At 34.3% G+C, this 22,480-nt stretch overlaps 2 protein-coding genes across 2 annotated transcripts in view; one reads left to right on the top strand and one right to left on the bottom strand.

The window, feature by feature from the left end:
- The first annotated feature begins 1,457 nt into the window (after nucleotides 1–1,457).
- On the top strand, nucleotides 1,458–12,004 carry LOC128982732 (essential MCU regulator, mitochondrial). Its single transcript, XM_054401674.1, has 2 exons — nucleotides 1,458–2,113; nucleotides 11,797–12,004. Exon 1 carries the CDS (start codon nucleotides 1,817–1,819, stop codon nucleotides 2,075–2,077), a length of 261 nt encoding a protein of 86 aa, XP_054257649.1. The 5' UTR covers nucleotides 1,458–1,816; the 3' UTR covers nucleotides 2,078–2,113; nucleotides 11,797–12,004.
- Nucleotides 12,005–13,994: 1,990 nt separating this feature from the next.
- LOC128982471 (uncharacterized) overlaps nucleotides 13,995–22,480 on the bottom strand; it is a 60,938-nt gene continuing 52,452 nt past the window's right edge. Inside the window, exons 6-9 of the mRNA XM_054401436.1 lie at nucleotides 20,058–20,225; nucleotides 18,481–18,597; nucleotides 16,031–16,260; nucleotides 13,995–14,253 (exon numbers count right to left, since the gene is read on the bottom strand). Of these exons, the coding sequence (XP_054257411.1) occupies nucleotides 16,093–16,260; nucleotides 18,481–18,597; nucleotides 20,058–20,225 (453 nt within the window). The 3' untranslated portion in view covers nucleotides 13,995–14,253; nucleotides 16,031–16,092. The remainder of the gene's footprint in view (nucleotides 14,254–16,030; nucleotides 16,261–18,480; nucleotides 18,598–20,057; nucleotides 20,226–22,480) is intronic.

Here is a 22,480-nt window from a genome sequence, read left to right as displayed (position 1 = left end):
TGTTTTTAAGAACTTCCGGTTAATGTACACTGTTCAAATTCATGTAGAAGATAAATATGTACCCCCCTAACACATGTTTTAAATTTCAATACTGTAAGTGGTTTGTGGCAGTCTGTGGCACTCTTTTTATGAATAGTTCTTAGGTGCGTTTTTAAGAACTTCCGGTTAAGATACAATGTTCAGATTTGTATAGAAGATAAATATTTTCTCTCCCAACACATATTTTTAATTTCAATACTGTAGGTCGTTTGTGGCAACCTGTGGCACTCTTTTTATAAATAATCTTAAATTCATTTTTAAGAACTTCTGGTTAATATATAGTATTGATATGCCTATACAGAAGATTAATATCTCCACCCATTACATATATTTCAAATTTCAATAGTGTACGTCGTTTGTGGCACTCTGTGGCATCGTTTATGTGTCTTATGGAGTAATACCATTGTCAGTCAGTCTGTCAGCGTTTTAGGCAGTCCCTTTTGTTTGAGGCCATATGCCCACGAGAGTATTAAATCTGTTAAGTTTTTAGGAATTCTTCTTCAAAGCAATGTAAAATGGGATAAACATATCGTAATGTTATGCAGTAAATTATCTAAGGGAACTTTTATGTTGATTAGGCTAAGATCGTGTTTGTGTCAAACGGATATTCTCATTACAGTTTACTATGCCTACCTTCATAGCTATATCGATCATATGATGATTGCAGTTTTTCGTTTGCAATAAAAAGTGATCAGTCAGGCTGTAGACGCTTGTATATATCTTAGAATGATGTTCACACTGTGAAGAGTTGGCAGGATCTGGGCAGAGGCAATGGTTAAAGCTCAGGAAGTCCATGTCCATTGTTGAAATTATGTACAGCTGGTTAATTCACATAAATGACACTTGCCACAGTAATTTTGATTTTCTTTGGATAATTTTGAAAAGTAATACTATATTTAAGATGTTATTACTATATTGCAATTTTCTTACAATTATATATTATTCTAAGTAAATGATTATTGTTGGTTTTTGATAAGTACAGGATATAGGTATGGAGAGAATTGGCATAAATATTGTCACATAAAATAGGATGATGTTTCTGTGGGGTGATGGGATATTATATAACATTGAACAAAATTGGATAAAATAACACATTAACAAGGAGAACATATTAAATAACTGATAACACATTATCAGGGGCATTAACAGACATTATGAGAGAAATATACAAAATAATAGAGAAATTAATGTTAATGATGAATGAATGACATGTAATATTACAGTTAATATGCTTGCTTCGCTCAATGTTGCAAGCAGACAATGCACTATATAATACACGTAGTAGTGGATTGTTTCGTCAACCATTACTACACGTATTGTTTTATAATCAATGCAATTACTTTGGTTAGATCCTACAGCCTGTAAAAACTCTTTTTTCCCACTCATCCACATCTGCATTCTGCAATAGTGCAATTAATTCTTCGTCTGCTCGAGTGCTCCTCTGTCTTGTTGACTTGTTTGGAAAACTAAAAGTAAACAGAAACACTAAACAAAACTTACTGCCTTTGCTTTCAAAAAACAATAGCTGTGCTGTGAAGAAGTGGGTTGTGTAGTGTTGTGCCAGTTCACAGTTGTGGTTGTGCATTGTGCAGACTGCAGTGCTGATTGCAGTGCAGTGTGCTGTGTGCTGTGCTTATTGGTTTGGCTTTGGCCGGGTTGGGTTTGGTTTTGGAACTACACTGCTTTTATCAAATACCAAAATAGATCTATTCTAAGCTCTCAGGAACTAAGCTCGTGCTGTGGTGTCTAGTTTATTAACTATTTGTCATTATCGGAGATGGCGTCCTCAAGGGTCGTAAAATTATTCAGAAACAATTCTGTCAATTTTATCAAGAATCACCAAGTTAGATCTGCAACTACTACACCCACAGGAGCACTTTTACCAGAGCCTCAGAAAACACCATTCGGTCTGGTAGGAATCGTTTGTGCTGTAGTCCCAGGACTATTAATTGGAGCGACCATCAGCAAAAACATAGCAAATTTTCTTGAAGAAAACGATTTGTTTGTTCCTAGTGATGACGATGATGATGATGACTAGGCCAAAAGTAGGACATTTTTCCGACTTCCTTGACTTGTAAGTTTAATTTCCCTTAACTTACATAGCCTACGTCATGTTTCGATAGCCATGGACCATAAATAAAATATGCTTATTAGTTTTTCTTATTCTTGTCTAGGCCAATTAAGTTGTGTTTATGGGGGTGTGACTTGTAGTTTTCTCAAAAGTTCATAAGTACTTTTGGCTTTATATATAGTAGCAAGTGGAACCCTAAGAATACATTTGCCTTCTTCAAGGTTTATTTTGCAAGACCGACACATTGTAAGGATTTGTAAGATAAATGCCTGGGTATAGTTTCTTAGCTGGGCTACGCTAATATCGATTGAAACTATCGATTCGATTAACTTAGTAAACCTTCATGCGATTTTTTTGACCATCAGCAAGTTTGGTTGGTTAGGTTAGGTTAGGCCTATGATAGTTTTGTTTTATACTTAATAAATATAAATATATTTTAAAATAGTGATTACTAATCAATATTTTCAATTTGATCGGGCTGCACTTTACTTGACGTCCTACACTCATTCGAATGAAAATGTCGATCGATATATCGATTAATCAATTGCTTCATTCGATATATCGTTTGGTTAGTTAGGTAAGGTTAACCTAACCTAACTAACCAAACGATATATCGAATGAAACAATCGAATGAAAATATCGAATCGAAAAAACAATCGAATGAGTGTAGGACGTCAAGTAAAGTGCAGCCTTTGATCGGACTATGGGAACAGGGGTTTAAGGTATGGGGGGTTTTTATGGGGCGAAAATTGGTTTTTCCCATTTTTGACCCTAAAAAACTTAAAATTTAGTATTTTCTTTCCAAACCATTTTGTAGAGCTTAACCCTCCAAGAGTGTCTTTAGTTTTGGTCTTAATGTTCGCCCATTTATTGCGCAATCGCAGGGTTTTATTAAAGTGTATCTTAGAAACTTAAAAACAATGTAAAGTATACTGTTTTATATATAAGTTAGGCTAATTTTGTTTGTAAAATTATGGGCTTCAATGTAGGAAATAAAAACATTAAAAAAAAAATGTTCAAATATGTTTGTGGGGTCAACATTTCTCAAAAATTATAAAATAAATGAAAAAAATTTATGTTTGCGCTCAATAAACTATTATAATTTATAGGTCTACAAATATTTTAAACTAGCCACTTTGTTCAGAATTTTATGAGGATTCCAAAAATATAATAATATAAGGAAGTAGCCTAGGTTTGCAAATAAATAAGTTATGGGCAAAAAACAGATTTCGGTACATAGCGTTTAGCTAAGAATGCATAGCCTAACCATAGCTAGGAATCTGGCTGATAATTTACATCAATATCACTACCTACTTTTTCAGGATCATCAACCAGCCCTTCAAAATCACTTAAATCTTCTTATAATGCACCACGTATAAGTTATCACTACTTTTGATTTTTAACACTAAAACAATGATAAGCGTAATAAAACACATCAGTCATCGGTGGTTAACCAAGCTGTTTACAAATACGCACGTCAGCTGTCTGCTACAATATTTTCGGAACTAAAATGAATAGCGCTTAGAGACAGACCTCCAGGAGAAAGCTCTGAATCTGTCAAATAAAACGATACCTAACTCGATCCAGTTCAATCCGATTTTGTCCCATCACTATACTAGTACAAGCGCTACGGTAAGCTGTCTGCTTGAGTCCAGACACCAGACATATCGCAGACGCGCCGGCACGGCAATTAGTACAGGTAAAATAGGGTTTTATAAACAACAAAATTTGTACATTCATGAAATTACACCTGTGAGTTACTAATAATATGAGAAATGAAGATCCGATGAGTCCCCAAAATTTTGGGCGTCCTAAGGCCCTTTTTGTTCCGAAGGGCCCTTGTTCCTGAATAATTTTGTTTTTACGTTTAAGGTCGAGTGAGGTGTGGTTTTCGATGGTTTTAGTCATTTTAAATCGATTGGAACTAGTTTTAAGTGTATTGATTCACTCCATACAGGGTGTTTTGAAATATTATTACTCTTTACGATATTTAAACGTTTATTCATAAAGTAATAAAATTAGTTACCTCCATGCTCTATATAAAAGGGGACTATTGAAAATAATTGTAATTCTTTACTACGTAAGGGAAAAGGATCACAAGGAGTAAGAGAAAATATTGAATACCCCCGTCACAGCAAACTTGCAGACCTAGCGAATTTCCGTTTTACTTACTTGTTATACTAATTTTCAATTAAATCTAAAGTAGCATTGCGTTTAACGATTACTTAGGTTTGCTGCTAAAAGGAGGCTAATAAAGTGTGTTTATAGTAAAATATTAATATCCTAGTATAAAACAAATAAATTTGACAAGTTTGATCAAAATATATTAACAAACAAACAAAATCATTTTACACTATTCTACAAAAGAATAACATGGGAATTTAAAATTTACCATTTTAGTACTGTATTTTTATCCGTAACTAATAACCATACAAAAACACGTTAATATACTAAATTATTTGTTTTTAAGCTATTTAAAATGTTCCAGAGAAAAATTGGGAAACTTTGTGTTTTGAGTATAAAGTAAATAAGAAAACCCAATTTTTACCCCATAAACCTCGTTCCCATTGTTCAGGACAAAAATGCTTGTAGGCCTACCGACAATGCTGCTCTGATGTCTTAGTGATGTCCTGGTCGTCATAACCACGAAAGATAACCGTACTTGTACTGATCGAAAATAAGTTTGAGGAACTTAAGATACAAGTTGCAAACGTCAGTATGTATGAAAGGTGTTTTTGTACCACATTGTTCGTGCTTTAAGATTGGTGTTGCCTGTTCTGCAACATGCAAGGTTTTAGGTTTGTAAAGGGGAATCCTGCTTGAACACCAACTTGGACAAAATCTGTAAAGATGGACAAGTTGCTAAGAATAATAAAATTGTTAATGAGTCGTCTGAGAATAATTATTGTGTTGATGGAATTGTAAAGAGAGATACTACGGAAATTGTAGCAAAATAGCTTTATAGCTTAAGTACTTCATTTTAATATGTAGGCCTAATGTAAGGTTTTATACAAATACAATTGTTTTAATTTTTAATCAATGTAAAAAAATAACTTAAATACTAGCTACTTAAGAAAAATACATATCAATTTGAAATAATTGTTCTTAATAGATTTGCATAAAAAACACGTTGAAAGATTATTCACACCACCTTAAAAGTTGAAATGTTTGCTTAGTAACCTATGTTATTACGTTATAGTGTAAAACTTAATCCATCCCCTTTTAGCAAACATCCCATATAGGAGATAAGCTATTACCGAAGGTCTTATGGTAAAACATAGACCCGAAACCGATTTACTTTTTCATTTCGATGCCCCCAGAAGCCTAAAGCACTATCCACTCAAAATATTATATATGTGTTTATATAGGCCTACATATATATAATATAATATATCCATGTTATATACGTGTCCGTAAACATGATAACTCGAGTAATTTTGGTTCAATTTTAACGAAACCGACATAATCGGTCCATGGAACAGGGTGTTATGTGGTAAAAATTTGTAATCTTTGACCCTCAAAAGACAAACTTTCCCAATTTTTCTGTAGAGCATTTTAAAGAGCTTAAAGAAAACAAATAATTTAGTATATTAACGTGTTTTGTAAGTGTATTAGTTACGAATAAAGTTCAAAAATTGTAAATTTAATATTCCATGTTATTCTTAAGGAGAATAGTGTAAAACGATTTTGTTTGTTTGTTTTTAGATATGTCTTAATAAAACTTGTCAAATTTATTTGTTTTATACTAGGCTATTAATAATTTACTAAAAACACACTTTATCAGCCTCCTTGTAGCAGCAAACCTAAGTATTCATTAAACTCGATGCTATTTTAGATTTAGGCCTAATTGAAAATCGGGGAAATGAAAATATGCTTAGTCTGCAGGTTTGCTGTGACCGGGTATTTAATATTTTCTCTTACTCCTTGTGATCCTTCCCTCTTATATAGTAAAGAATAACAGTTATCAATAATAATCTCCTTTTATATAGAGCATGGAGGTACGGTAACTAATTTTATCACTTTATGAATAAATGTTTAAATATCGTAAAAAGTAATAATATTTCGAAACACCCTTTATGGAGTGGTTTAATAGGCCTACACTTAAAGCTAGTCCCAATCGATTTAAAATAACTAAAACCATCGAAAACCACACCTCACTCGACCTTAAACGTAAAAACAAAATTATTCAGGAACAAGGGCCCTTCGGAACAAAAAGGGCCCAAAAAAGGGCCTTAGGACGCCCAGAATTTTGGGGACTCATCGGATCTTCGTTTCTCATATTATTAGTAACGCACAAGTGAAATTTCATGAATGTACAAATTTTGTTGTGTATATGGAGTGTTTTTGTATTATTTTACCTGTACTAAATGTCTCGTCACTACCGCGGAGCGCTGGGCACTGAGGTGATTCGAACGTTGCGTTGCAGTGAGATCGGTGACTATCCTCTAGTACCGAGTGACTATCACTGTACTTAAAGGGGCTACCCCTAACTGTAATTCAATTTAAAAAAAAGAGTATTGTTTATTAAAAATTGTTTTTGCAAGACCACGTCGCTGTGAAACAGTTAAACAACATATTTTTTTATTATAACTAAATTTTTTTGAATTGATTTTTTGGCTTTTGGAGGCCCCCTTGAGCCGGAGGCAATCGGGGATCGCCGACCAGCCGCCCTGGCCAGACCGTGCCTGGAGTAATATCAATCAATATATCGAATTAAACAATCGAATAATCAATATTACTCATTCGGTTGTTTGCGCCAACAGATATGGAAGTGTACCCCTCTAAACTATTAACATTTTACAAAAAAAAGAAAAAAAAACACCTTTTTACCCTCCCTGTTGTAGCAAACCTAAGTACTCGTTAAACTAATGTTATTTAAACTAAGTTTAGCTGTTACCCACGGGATTCAACCCGTTTGACCTCATAAGTAGGTCCTATTATAAAAAACTATTGATTGGTTAAGTTAAGCTGAAATAAACATAACAGAATACAGCATTACAAACAAATAATCACAACAGATTTTAATGAGGTAATAAATTGAAAGAATAACATACAAATAAAAACAGCTGAGGTATTTTTAACATTAAGTAGGCCTATATGGAAAGTTCCACGATTACTAGAAAAATACCGGTATGGATCATAAACATAAATAAATGACGTTGTTGGCCCGAATCCTATATAATAGCATTGAACATATGTTTTGGCCGTTCCATTTAAGCAATGTCAAATAATGTTTATTTTCGGGCCAAAAACGTCATTTGTTTATGTTTATGATCCATACCGGTATTTTTCTAGTAATCGTGGAAAGTTCCCTTTGGAAAGCAATTACGACCTTAAAGGGCAATTTATGAAAAAATGGATAATTTTGCATTATAAGCATTAGAAGCCATTTACTGCTGATTTTTGTTTACTTCAATACAGCTGATCTTGATTTATCACTTAGCCAATAAGCAGTATTACATTTGGATTACTCATTTGCCAGTCAATTCCGCAATGAACTGTATACTATGTAAACCATTAAATATATATACCAAATACTTAATAAAAAAACCTTATTAAAAATCTATTAAATAAATATATAAACGTTACCTATAATAATTCAGACTTTTAGTTACGTCTTAGAAAATCAGATTGTTTTGTGATGTGTCTGATGATGCCAGCATAGCTGGCGAAAGGCCTCATAAAAATTAAAAATTCAGAAATATTGGTGAAGTTGTTATTTTAAATTAATACGTCTTAGAAAGTTGAAATAAATTATTTTAGAGTGAAACTTTTTAAAGTTGTGTATTTTTAACGTTTAACATGAAATAACCACATTGACTAAATAAAACCCTTCCAGGGCTATGGACGGATATATCCGTCAATCTTTCAGGGCTGAAAACGGATATATCCGTCCCAAGAAATTTCTTTTCTGGGATAAAGACGGATATATCCGTCCAAAAAACAAATTGATATATATTGTTTATAATAGGGTAATAAACATTACACTACATTATAAATATGTTATTTTGTTTTTGTGGGTGGTAATAATAATTGCCGCAGCTGTTTCGGCTATTTTGCACCATAGAGTGTGTGTAAGTAAATATTGCTGTCACTTCACACATGGTTGTTAGTGAGTGATGTTCATTTTGTATTTTGTACCTTTTTTATGTAATTGAGTTAAATTTACTAACGCAAACGATCTGAAATTTGAAGATGTTATTGAGATGCTTAATAAAAGTATGTCTGAGGGGGGTTTTATACTTGGCAGTGAAAATAATAGTATGGAATGTATGGACATGATGAACCTGAAGAACAGTCTTTACGTAGTGGAAGTCTTGGCGGGGAATGGGATTGAGGACATGGGAGTGGAACTGAGTGGTTTTATTAGATTTACTTCAGAATGATAGATAAATTTTTATGGATAAAAAATAAAACAAGGGAAGGAATAGCCTAAGGTTGACGGATATATCCGTCTGCCGCCCACAAGAATATACTCAAGATTATTGGCAGTGTTCATATTTTGTGATCATCACTGAGGGCGGCAGACCGATATATCCGTCCACCTTATATTTTTTGTGGACCAAAGACGGATAAACTTATATCCGTCAAATCAAATTTTATTTTCTTCATAACTTTTGTACAAAAATTAGTTCAGCCCTAAGGAAAATCTTTTTATGATCCATGAATTATTTCAAGTGAAATAAGTACAAAACACAACCACTTTAGTTTTTGATTTTTGGCAAAAAATAATTAACCTTCATTTAGCCCTGGACGGGTTAAACGATTCAAGATTAAGTTGGAAAACGGTAATAGCGTTTTTAAATATTAGAATTTGTTTTACATTATTGAGCTTTTAGCGAATTTCCCATATAGGGAATAAGCTATTACCGTAGTACTCATGGTAAGACCTGGACCCGGGACTGATTTACTTTTTCGTTTTAAGGTCCCTAGAGGCCAAAAACACCATCCGTTCAAATTCATATATATATATATTTATATATATATATATTTATATATATATATATTTATATATATATATTTATATATATATATATTTATATATATATATATTTATATATATATATATTTATATATATATGTGTCCGTTAGCGCGATAACTTGAGCAAAAATGATCCGATTTTGATCAAATTTGGTATAAACGTGTAAACTTACATTTATTCAAACGAGTTCGCGAACCAGCATGATCGGACTATGGGAACGGGGTTTTATATGGGGTTTTATGGGGTAAAAATAGGTTTTTCCCATTTTTGACCCTAAAAACACAAAATTTTACAATTTCTTTCCAAACCACTTTGTAGAGCTTAAAAAAACAAATAATTTAGTATGTTGAAGTGTTGTTGTGCGCCTAATGGTTACGGAGAAAATTCCAAAAAATTGTAAATTTAAAATTCCTATGTTATTCTTATGGACAATAAGTCAACTGTTGTAGTTTGCTTGTTTATGAACATATTTTGATCGAATTTGGAAAATACTTTCATTCCTTACTAAACTATTAACATTTAAAAAAAAACAAAAAAAAACACTTTTTTACCCTCCCTGTTGCAGCAAACCTAAGTACTCGTTAAACTAATTCTATTTAAATAGGAAATAAATGTGATATTTTTTATGGAGGCATTTTAGTGTAAATCCAATCAGGTTCCAATGGGAATTCGCTTAGTCTGCAGGTTTGCTGCGGCGGGGGTATTTAGGGACTTATGTCCCTACAAGCCACTAGTTAAACATGAATTTACTAAACTACAACAATTATAACTAAATGTACAATGTTTATTGACAGATGCAAAATTCTTAAGAGTAATTGATATTATTGTTTATGATTATTAGATTTAAAGTTGTATGAAGCTCGTTGTCGTTGCAATGTTTTATGCTCTTTGTTTTTGTAAATAAATAACTGTATTTGCCATTGTGGTATAACTATATATTCTATATAACCACCTTAATTTAGCACTATTCATTTTTGTTTGGCTACCAGCAATTTGACGTAGTATTTGATTTTATAATTATATACAGATTTACTGATTTGACTAATGACTGTGTTTGTATTTTATTCTTATGGGCCTAACTACAAACCGTTAGTTATTATTTTTGATGCAAATGAATACATATGTTAATATGAATATTGATATGATGCGGTTGGTAGACTAAAAATGTCACCAACAAACATATATTAACTTCCTGGGTATATAATTCGGAATCCCTAAGCAGGGCTCGACAGGAGGAACAGGAGTCGATCCGGCCAGTAGAGGCTGGGAGTGCGTTCAAGTTGCCAGAACCGCATTACGAAGCTTGTGTTATACCTGTTGTATTATCAAAACTACAATAGCTATTTTTTTTCTAAAAATAAGTTTCAGTAAATATAGTATTCTGGCTACATTTCTTTACATAACGCACCTGCCTTAAAAAAAAAAAAACTTCCTCGCAGGGCCGGTTCTAGGAATTTTTCAGAGTTAAGCGAACACCCGAATCAGTGCCACTTAGAATGTTGTGACAAGTGGCGCTGCGCGCTTCTCGAGTATTATATGGTCAATGGCATTAGTGAGTGAGTCGTGAAATAAAACCCACAGGCGCCGCGCTGTACGCTGCCGACTGCCAAGTGTCAGCTCACTACAAATCGAAACTGCAAATGGCATTGAGTCCTTGAGTTGTAGTGCTGTACAAATATATGCATTTTTCAAGTGCTGTTGGTACAAACAGAATAAATGCCTTTATTGTGGTGCTTTGAATACTTGAACTCTGAGCAAAAATAAACAAAATTACATAAAAAACAAAAATGTTCCGTTGGCGCCACGGCGCCACTTTTTCGTGGCGCCAGTATGCGGCCGCGTAGTTCGCGTATGGGTTAAGCCAGCCCTGCTTCCTCAGAATGAAACTTTTTGATGTCACCAATTAAAATGTATAAAACAGTTTGAACTTTATTTAATTTTTATAATAGCAAACTATTTAAATTTTTTGTTTATAAACATACCATTATCATCCTACACTAATCTATAGCAAGTATGTAAAGTTTCAAAGCATTTTGAGCACGTTAAGGTAATAAAACAACAGTGTAAATGAAATGGGAGCACTGAACATTTTAAAACACTTCTCTAGGCCCGCTCGACGTTTCTATACATATCCAAGAAGGCCGACATGGCTTCAATACCCGCAATGTAAAGGCTTATATGGCATAGCCAGTCTATTTTAATTCTGTGGTCGCTGAACCAACTAGTCGGTTGGTGTCCAACAATCGGCTGTTTTTAATGAAATGTTCTAATCACTATATAACAAGCCTATACATTAGTCACATATCATCAGGTAAATTACACGGCTACTGGTAAATACTCTCCACAAATAGTGACCATGTTTAGATTCTATTAACTGAACGATAATTTTTTAAGTTTAGGTAATGTACAGTACCAGTAGAATTTTAATAACAAACAATAACTAGGCTATAATTTTAAGTCTTGGGAAGCTGGTAGGCCAAATTAAGGAAAAGGCTTGTCCATTGTAAGACCAAATAATTAGTTGGGTAGTGAATCAGAGTAATCATTATTAAATGTGAGACAGTCAAAGTAGGACAGGTTGTTACTTCATGCTGTATTTTATTCTCCGAGACTTCTGTGAAAGTAAAGATATTTCTGTCGTTTTCAGGATACCAACCAAAAGTTGTGAAATAATAATAATAAGTAATTAATTGTATGTTTCAGATGAGCAGTGAATTATGTTCTAGCAGTGAAAATATTTGCGCAACCTAAGTTAAATAGCACCCTTGGATCTCAGGAGAATCTGTAGCCACAAGAAGTCCAGATAACCAGCGTAAGCTTGCAATCTAAAATAATTTGAAGTTACTTCATGTATATGTATCGTTACTATTAAGTTTTTTTTGTTAATATTATATGACTATTTAAAATTGTATTCTTTCAATACTTACCTTATTTAAGGTGTTAGTAGGACGTAAAGCTGGGTTTTCCTAGACGCGGAGTCGGCCAGCGGAGAGCGGACAACGGAGAGCGGAATTGAAATTAACATGGCATTCCGCTCCGCTGCTAGGAAAACAGTAACATTAAATTACCTAAGACCAGCTGAGTCCGCTCTCCGTTGTCCGCTCTCCGCTGACCGACTCCGCGTCTAGGAAAACCCAGCTTAAGCTGGAGGAGAGGGGTACAGTATCACATTGAGCCTCATCAAGAGGAGACAAGTAATGAATTCACACTTCACTAGCAAATTGGCATGATTTCAGCTAAGGAATTATTCTAATAATAAAATAGTTCTGAAATCGTTCAAAAGAAGAGAAATTATGAACCATGGATGCAATTGAGACATTAAATAAAATAAATATTAACTAAGTTTTTTGTCGGTTCAGTTTTTTTTTTAATTTTGGTTCTCAATCCCCGAACAGACTTCTAATTGTTTCTATGCGAGTGGTATTTTTATGAAGTAATTATTAAACACTTTTAGGGAAAGCATTCTTCAAATCCTTATTTAATGCCGGAGATTGAATCTACCACTTGTCCCGAAAGCCAAGATCCGCAACACACTTAAAGGACATATTCGTCGTAATAAATATATACTTTTGGCTATATTCAAACATTTCCTCCACCTTAAACATTTACATAAAAAAGCCATTTATGATGCTGTCAACTAAATTTAAAAATAGGTACTGTAATTGAATTCACCATCTAAGTTATCCAGCCAATCAGGAAACGCGGAGAAAAGTCTGTAAATGGTTTTGTATAGGACTGGAGAGTTCAAATTTTCTTCAATAATCATCACATATGGCTTATAGTCTAGGGTTTTACTCATTTTACTCATTTACTTATAGTTATAGGTTCTGTTGGTACTCTATTAATTTTGTCACCTACGGTAAGAAAATCATGATTGCAGGAAATTATAGTGTAAGACTAAATTACTTACGTAATCCCATGACAGCTCAATAAACTTAAAGGGATATTGTCGTGATTACGGGTCGTGATCATAGATGTCATGATTGTGGGAGATGATCATAACAAGAGATGCTTAAAACATACGTATGTTGTTATGATTGCAATATATGCTTATATATGCTTATATGATTATATATATGCGTAGGGGTTGTATGATGTCACAATTGCAATAGACACTCACAGATGATACTGTGATCGGGTATGATTTATATTTTTTCAGAGAAGATAATTGTCGAAGATGATGAAATGAAAAGAAAAATGTCTTTTATTTAAGAGGCGAAGTTAGGACTTGTAAGTCCTCTCTACCACTTAACCTCTAATGATGTCTGATGGTAAAATATGATAACTTAATTATGATGTGTGATAGTACAAGGTGATTTGATTACTGATGTTGTCACCATTGCTTTTCCAACTTTTCTGTGGTTGTCGCCTTTCACTTAAATCCATATCTCTAGTTTAAATATGAAAAGAACATGAGTTTCAACTGACACCCAAGGCTAGAGTTTCAGCCACTCTAGGCACTATTCTAGCTGTCACCCTCACCCTACTACTATGTCAGCCGTCCCCTCGGTTACCGGTTTAGCCTTTTTAGTTTTATGTCTTTGTTCTGGTCAGACAATGTTTTATCACGCTTTGAAAATTAGTATGATCTGCAAAATCTTAAGCGTGGTCATTTTTACAAATTTAAAGCTCCAAATATATTTTTATCAATATTAATGAATATGTTGAATAAATTATGTACTTACTCTTTATGTCAGGCTGTTTTCCACCTCATCAAAGGCTAATTCCTTTTGCAACTGTAGGGGTAGACAGATAGACGGCAGTGTGTGTTTGCCTTTATAGTTAAAGATTTGAGTAATAAAATAAATAAAAGATAATATAAATAATAAAAGATTTCAGTAAATAAAATAACAAGTAATAAAAAAATAAGCGTTCTTGGGAAATAGATAAAATTCAACACCTTTAACAAAATTAACATTATATATTTATTTAAACATCCCATTATAAGCTAAGTTAAACTAACATCAATAAATTACTTTCATCAGCAGACTGGCAAGAGTAAATAATACAAGTCAGGTGGGTAAAGTGTCTCATTTGGTTAGGAATACTACAAAGTCAATACACTACACAATTGTACAAATGGTGATTATAGTCACTAAACATCAGTCCATTAGAACGGGTTCTGAGCAAAGTTGAAGATCTCAGTTGACTGAAAACTTCCTGCAAGAAAAAAAAAAATATTAAAACCCAATAACATAACTATGTTCTCAGCAATAACTGTAAGTTGTAGTTAGAGTAGGCCCCTCAAGATTTCTCCCAACATCAAAATGTTAATGACCCCAATCCAGTACATGCTTTATTTACACATGTATGCCAAATATTTGTTTAAAAAAAATAATATTTTTAACCAGCTACATTTTATCTACTTGGTAGTTACACAATTAAAGTAATATCTGATTCTTTTTATTATTACAACTGAGAGATATGTAGGAAACTTAATTCAAAATCAATACAGTTGAACCTCGTTTGTACGAACCTCGATAAAACAAATTCCTCGATAAGACGAATTTTTTTTAATCCCCTTGACACTTTCATATAGGTCAATGCTAAAAACATCTCTATACAACGTAGCCTAGTAATTAAGTTAAAAACCTCCATAAGACAAATTTGTTTGTGACATGGGCTAGGACTGATTAACCTCTATAAAACGAATATTCTTAGCACAAAACCTCTACAAGACGAATTTGACCTCTATAAGACGAATTTATCATAATCTTAACCTCCATAGTACGTTGTTTTAAAAACAAACAGAAGCTTGTCTCAACATGAAACCCCCACCTATCCCTCCTCCTTCCTCAGTCATTGTTTGAAGAAACCTTGGAGCGAGGAGAAACCTCTATAAGAAGAATAACAGCAGCATTAAACCTCGATAAAACGACCCTCTTTATTAAGAATACCTCTATAGTACGAATTTTTCCCGTACCCCTTGAAATTCGTCTTATAGAGGTTCAACTGTATATCTTTAGCTATAAATAAGCGTACAAAAAGTCAACTTTTTATAGTAGAAGGAGCCTCATTTAGTCATTATTTTATTATATTTTTCAATAAAATCAGTAAGTAATTTGATCTTAAAATTAAACAAACAAAGGTGTTTTACACAGACATAAAAATAAAGTTAAAATAAGAAGAGATGTAGGAAATAAGGTGACATTTAAATTAATTTTCCTTACACTACTTTTGTTAACTGCTTGTTTATCACCAATGGAAGGTCACATTTACGTACAGCTGTCTATTGTTTACTGGGGAAGGTTTTCCAATGTAAAACATATTTTCCATTAACAGAAGGCAGCTGTAGGGTATGCCAATGTCACACACATACTGCATAATCAATTTAAATTTTGCACTTTGAGTAGTAGACCTAGTTTTTTAAAAATTGTCCTAATTTAAGAAAAAAAGTTAATATCCTAATGATTATTCAGTAACGTATTGAAAATTATCTACTGTAGTTCAGAACTCAAATGATAGCTGTAGGGTATGCCAATGTCACACGCATACTGCATAATAAATTTAAATTTTGCACTTTCAGTAGTAGACCTAGTTTTTTTAAAAATTGTCCTAATTTAAGAAAAAATGTTAATATCCTAATGATTATTCAGTAACGTATTGAAAATTATCTACTGTAGTTCAGAACTCAAATGATAGTGTTTTTCATATTTTCGTACAAAGTGAAGTGTGGGACTTGTTGACCATAACATTCATAATTTATGGTCTCGAACATGTGAAATTCCACTTTCTCCTCTTGTTATGGAAATATGCTATTTAATCATGTTTATTAAAAATCAGTAATTATACTTGCACAAGTCACATAACAACCTGTAATAAAGCTTTTAAAGACAGAAAGGAGAGGAAATCCCAAACAACCGATAGCGAAATAAGAAAAAGATTACCACAATGTAAGACAGAGTTTGTTGAAAACGATTAAGTCAGCATAAATTACCATTGATCTTAACACTACTTAACAGTGATGACTGGCTGAGAGAGGATAGGGAGATGGTTAGATTAGGTAATGACGACAGCTTTGTGAACACACGGGCCCGCGGGGCCTTGCAGTAGAGCTGGCCACAGGTAGGTGCGGATGTGATCACTGTCCTGGCTGGCAGAGTGGAATCTCACATGTAGCTCTCTGCGGAACACTCGCTGCTCATACTCCAGCACATACGGTGGACTCTGCAACATAAAGCCACTTGTTGATAATATGATTGCGAAGGGGCAAACATTGTTCCTACAATATCTATCACCAGTATCACTCTTGGTTCAGCAGCCACATTGTGAGTGTTTGGTACATCCCTTTTTGTTGCTTCAGACTTCAGAGCATGTCAAACTTCAGGAATCTGTTTCACACTAGTGTAGGCCTATCACATTTTGTCAAACGACAAATGAATGTCACATGGAATTGAATACATCATGAACGCTTTTTTTAAGTTATATCCTTAGCATGTTTGTTACAATTTTCTGTGGCGAGTGTAAAATCTTGTCAGAAAACATTGTTATAAATTGACCTTGCCTATATTAGTTTGTCAAATGACATGTTGTAGCATCAAACCATAGACAAAAAGAATGAAATATAGACTGTCAACCGTGCTGCGGTTACCATGGATACCATAGGTTCCGGCGCGTACGCTGTAACTACCGTGGCGCTCACAGCGGTGTGCGCCAGAACCTATGGTAACCGCAGCACAGCTGACGGTCTATATTTAATTCTTTTTGTCTATGATCAAACACAGACAAACCAGTCGCCCGTGACAAGTATTTTTTGAGAGGGATGTTGTGTTGTGTTGGACTGATGACTGTGTAAGTCTCAGTTTGTTTAGGAGGTAGATGTTTCAGATATAAGATACACCAGTGTGTAACGCCCAACAACAAACCATCTAGCTTATATTGCAGATGAATTAAAATAAACCTACATCAATTTACAGAAATTGAAACTCTGTTTCAAAAAATAAAGTTCAAATTTCCCATATCTTCATTTAGACACAGAGTGTGTGTGCCTCACTGGAAAGATACAATTTGTCCACAGTCTGTTCCTCTGCTTACAACTGGACAAAAATAATTAAAACTTGAACTTTGAAACTAAAACTATACTGTGTGGCGTTTGCTGTGCCTTTGGTCTATACTTTGTTTAGTATTTATTATGAACAGCTGTTGCTAGTTTTGTTGAAAATAGTCAGTTTTAACTACGTTATGATTTAGTACAGTTCTTTATTCGTTTGTAAATAAATCATTATCAAATATTTGTTCATATAGTGGTGAAATTAATTCATACAGATTAAACATCGCTATAACTGTATAGTAGACTCCATTTCATTATATTCCCAAGATTATACTTGTTTAGATACTTGGCTGATGTTCTATTACTAGTACTCTCTCATGAGTAAGGTCAAATTATAACGATGACTGAAAATGTATAAAATGTTCCAAATTTGGTGCAGCTGATCTAGAATGAGGGAATATCAAAAGTTAATAAGTTAAGTTAATGTTCCCTACCCGGTGGATCATTTATGAGCCGTGCCCGGTCATTGTGGTAGCCCGCAATATTAAAAGAAAGTCCTTTGCTGTGGCCCAGATATGTGTATGACCAACCCCAAAGTCTGGATAAAAGGTGTTTTGTTTACAAGTTTTAATTAGGTACATTTTAGCTTATATATCATTCTGGTGGCAAATATGACCTTTATTGGATTGAGGCTATTTTTATTCTACATAAAACACTTAACTACTGTCACTAGACGTCTCACTTCAACCATCTACAACACTAAAAACATGTGTTAACACTGTTTAGGTTAGTTTCCGGTTATGAAAACTGGCTGCAAGTCAGCTGTGGTTGTCCAGGAGTATCAACCTAGCAACACTGTATTTACCCTATAAGTCAAGAAACTCAAAGACCATACATACAGTATATGCGGCCACATCCCTATAGACCGCTACAAAAGTTTCAAGCCTCTAAAGTAGACGGGTATCTCACAATCGACCATTTAGTTACACTGTAACACCGGCTCATATTATAGTCCCCGGGCTATTTCAACGGACTCGGCCGACTCAGATTTTAGCCGTCAGGCTATATTTATGGATTTTTTTATTCATACCGGTAGTGAACGTGCTAATGCTGCATGAAGACATTTCCATCATCTAAATTTAATTTGTAAAAAACTAATTTTTCTTGATGTTTTAGGATCTGGAATCTGATCCCATTTTTATGTGAGAAAGGACTGAAAACATAAAAAGATTAGTACTCTAACCCAGCTAAAGCTGGACAAGTAAGAATTTTGTTGACTATTTAATTATGGTAGATAATGTTTAAAATAATCCCTTTTAAAACATATACTTACCATCACCAAAAATTAACTTTAAGCAAATACCTGCATGGCTATTGGCTAGTTTTGTGTATTGTACCTGGTTGGTAAGAGCCCAGGCAAGTCTGACTGAGTCCCTGATGTACTGTTGTAGTCCTCCACAGCTCTTGAGACAAGGGTAGTCGTACAGCGTCGCCCACAACTGAGTACTCACCTCCTGCAAGCATCACACTACTGTCAGCTATCTCATTCTTAAACCATCTTATGTCATTTAAAAGAAAACTAAGCAAGTTTAGGAATTTTAAAGCTTATAAAAAATATTGGCTGTTAAAATCACATAGTTAAAACATTATATTGTTAAGGTTAAGCCTCCAAGTCACTGATGAATACAAGTAGCCTACTGGTGAAATTACCTGCTGTCAGTTGTCAAGTGATCTTTATGACCTTAAAAGTTGATTGGTTTCGATCCTCACGAGATCATCTTCAGGCAAACGTGGTCATCTTCATTTCGTGTTTGCGAACACGTTGGTTTTTAACCAATCTGATCGGTAATAGTTATTGGGAATTTTTACGTGTTTTGTGTGAGTGCTTTGTAAAATACAACTCAATGTATTTTTTTTTTTTTACTAATGTGTTCGCAAAAACTAAATGAAGATGACAACATTTTGCCAGAAGATGATCCTGTGAGGATGGAAACCGGTTGCCTTTTTAAATTGCACCAGTACACGTATTAAAACATTACTTAAGTACTTCATTTCCACATTTTTCCACTACGCACGTTCAATGTGGCTTGTCAGTTTGATGTTAACATGGCAAATCGATTCTGTGTATGCATCAGTTTGTTCAAATGTTTCAGTCCAGGGAGCCGAAACCCCACGGGACTGAGACAGTTCTAAGACAATGTCCTCTTCTGACTTTGATCTAATTGAAGTTCAGTGACTCAAATCAGCTGTTATGTGTAGGGCTATATTTAGGGTACATCAATAGTCAACGGTCATTTTATGTAGGGTACATTTATAGTCAGTTTTCAAATAACTCCACCAGGCTTTGTTAAAATAGTATTGTATTTCGATTACATAGTGTGGTCATTGCAACAAGATAATATAAGCCAACATGTTCTGCTTGCATTGACCTACTTCTTTTAACAATTAAGCTCCTGTAAATTACCATACAGTAATATCTTTAATGTGTAAAGCTACGAAATTTTTTAGCTAAAGAAATTTTTTTAGTCACCTTAGCCTTATTGAAATTATACATCACCAAACTAACAATGTGTATGTGATTGCTGCAGCAGTAAAAGGAATTGAGATCTCTAACTGAAGAACCAAATTTTATGTGTATTGCAAACATTATATGTAATTAACTAAAAGAGAATTTTTATAACTGAAATTAGAGTTTCTAAGACCCTTTTGGTGTAATAATGTATGTGTTGGTCAGGGATCACAAAAATCAGATTAATTTCCAAGTAATATTTCTTTCTACACCCTTAAATTTAGTTCTATGAATCCCATTTGAATTCGATCTGTTTTCATTTGTATTTAGGAATAAATAAGTATTTTCAAATATAAATAATTTTACGCTCGTATAATGATGTTATCAAAACATCTGTTATTCATTGAAAACGATTCCATGGCGCCATTCCCATAGTCAAGTCTTAGCTATTGAGATCCTACTTACATCAATGGAGTGAGTTAGGTCGAAGGTGTCGACTGTCCGATGCAGGAAAGTGCTGATGGCAGCCTCTAAATCACTGTGAGCTGAAGATATTGGTGCTGGATTCAGCAGAATCCTCTGAACCTGCTCTCGCTTTGTGTTCAGTAGAGAAGTTACTGACCTAAATGCCAACTGCAACAAAAATAATAATTAGGAAAGTAACTTTTTAATACCACAGTTAAGTCAATCCTACCATAGTGAATCTTTGCACAGAACAAATTTCAACATTCAAGCAAAATTAATACATTAGCCTTCATCACCAAAAGAGAAAGTTTTAGTCGACTCCAGCACTCCAAAACTGACGTCAAAACCAAAAGGGCCAACTAATACGAAAACAATATCTGGTGTTGCGCGGGGGCCGTAGCACACAAATAGTTTTCCCGCAACTATTCAAACGATCGAAGGGCCACCCGCCAAGCCAAAATTCTTGTCTCTCTTGCAGGGTGCGGCGAGAGGCAGGGGTCCATTGAAGGACTACCGACCGACCTGGGGTAGCGACTAGCGAGCCACTGGATGGTTGAAGGTTTGGCCGGTTATTATTATTCGCCACCGGACATGGTTTTGTATCACTCCGCACCGGATAGGTTGTTCTCTTTGCCGCCGGACCGTGCGCCAATCATTGGCCTCTCAAACAGAACTTTACATCATTTGTGGACACGTAACAGCGTTATTTGTTAAGATATAGCTTTGAAATTTATAATTTGTATTTTTAACATAATCGACTCGAGACCGAGGTTTTTTAATTTTGAAAATCCGTCTTTGTTTTCTTTCAATAGTTAGTTGAATTTTAGTCATAGTCAAGAATCTTTATTCTTACTGTAGTATACATGGTTGTACATGAATAGTGTCAAATAAATTAAAACTAAATGCTTAAAACTATGATGGAGCCATTTTCAATTAATCTAAAGAATATAAGGACAGGTACATTAAATATTCCTTGAGACGTTTTTTAAAAATGTTGGGGTTTCTTCTGTTTTAATTTTCAAAGGAATACATTTAAAAAATTTATATCCTGCATTGACAGTATTTTTTTGAAGATCTCTAACTTATGTTTTCCAATTTATTACAAAGTTATTTTTGTTACGTGTATTATAGTTATTGTTATGTTTATCAAACCCCTTCGATAAATCCATGAACACTCCCAACACCTGCTCACTCTTGTCAATTGACTCAATGGCTGATTCGACAAAGCTAACAATCACTGTAATAGTGGACTTAGCTTTCCTAAATCCGTGTTGAATGTCTTCTAGGATTGAGTTTTCTTTTAAGAAGGCAGTTAATTAATTAGAAACAATGTTCTTGTAAATTTTAGATATTGGTAACAGCAAAGATATTGGTTGATATTTACCAATATCTGTAGCTTCATTAGATTTAGGAACTGGAATTACTTTAGCATTTTTTAAATTGTCTGGAAAGATGCCACTAACAAAAGATTAAATGTGAGAGAATTTTACTGAGCTGCTTTCTTAAAAATTTTATGACTGACATTGGAATACCGTCGTGGCTGGAGAGGATTTCAATTCAATTTCATCTTTAGTAGTGTCACTAAAATATAATTGATTTTGAATATTGACACAGGTTGAGCCGGCCGGAGCCAGTTGTTCATGGATCTCTGGAAGTCTGTAGGCTACAAGGGAAACATACTAATAGGCCAATCTTTTTTCTTTCAAAACTAGTCGTAGGGGGAGGTATGGGCAATGTCAGAATTGGTCACCTAAACATACGCTCTTTGAACACTGGATTCACTGAAATGTGTGAACTTGTTCTTGATTCAAATTTTGACATTTTTGGTGTGACAGAGACCTGGCTTCACCCTGACACTCCCTCAAACAACTTCAACACACCAGGATACAGTTTGTTGCGCTCTGATCGCCACCACATTTCTGGCTTATTTGAGGAGGAGGAAGCCGGTGGGAGCATTGCTTTATCATTGTTGATCAGGGAAGGAATTATGTATGACCAACAATATTTTCCAGCCAACCTTCCACCTGTTATAGAAACACTTTCTGTTGTCGTAAGACTAAAAGGCCAGAGACTGGGTCTGTGTGTAGTATACAGGCCTCCAAATGTACGATACACTAACCTTGCTTCTTTGTTTCACTCCCTATTTGTTGACTTAGCAGTTGATGTCGACTCTGTGATCTGTCTAGGTGACACAAACGTTGATCTTATGTCAAAAACTTATGTTAATAAATGAGACTACGAGGGTGACAGCAACTTCAGCCACCTTGTTAGACCACATAATCATGGACAGGTCGGTTGAAGTCAAGAGGACCGGCGTTATAAATGCACCTAGCACATTAGATCACAGAGGGAAGTCAATTACGGACCACAAGCTTATTTTTTGTGAATTGATCCTAAGAAAAGAAAAAAAGAAACCAAAGTTG

The sequence above is a fragment of the Macrosteles quadrilineatus genome, unplaced genomic scaffold, assembly GCF_028750875.1.
Source record: "Macrosteles quadrilineatus isolate MER2022 unplaced genomic scaffold, UCM_ALF_1.0 Scaffold_1__1_contigs__length_201487025, whole genome shotgun sequence".
NCBI lineage: Eukaryota > Metazoa > Arthropoda > Insecta > Hemiptera > Cicadellidae > Macrosteles > Macrosteles quadrilineatus.
Note: the sequence above shows the minus strand (reverse complement) of the source record. Positions and strands in the feature narration are given on the sequence as shown.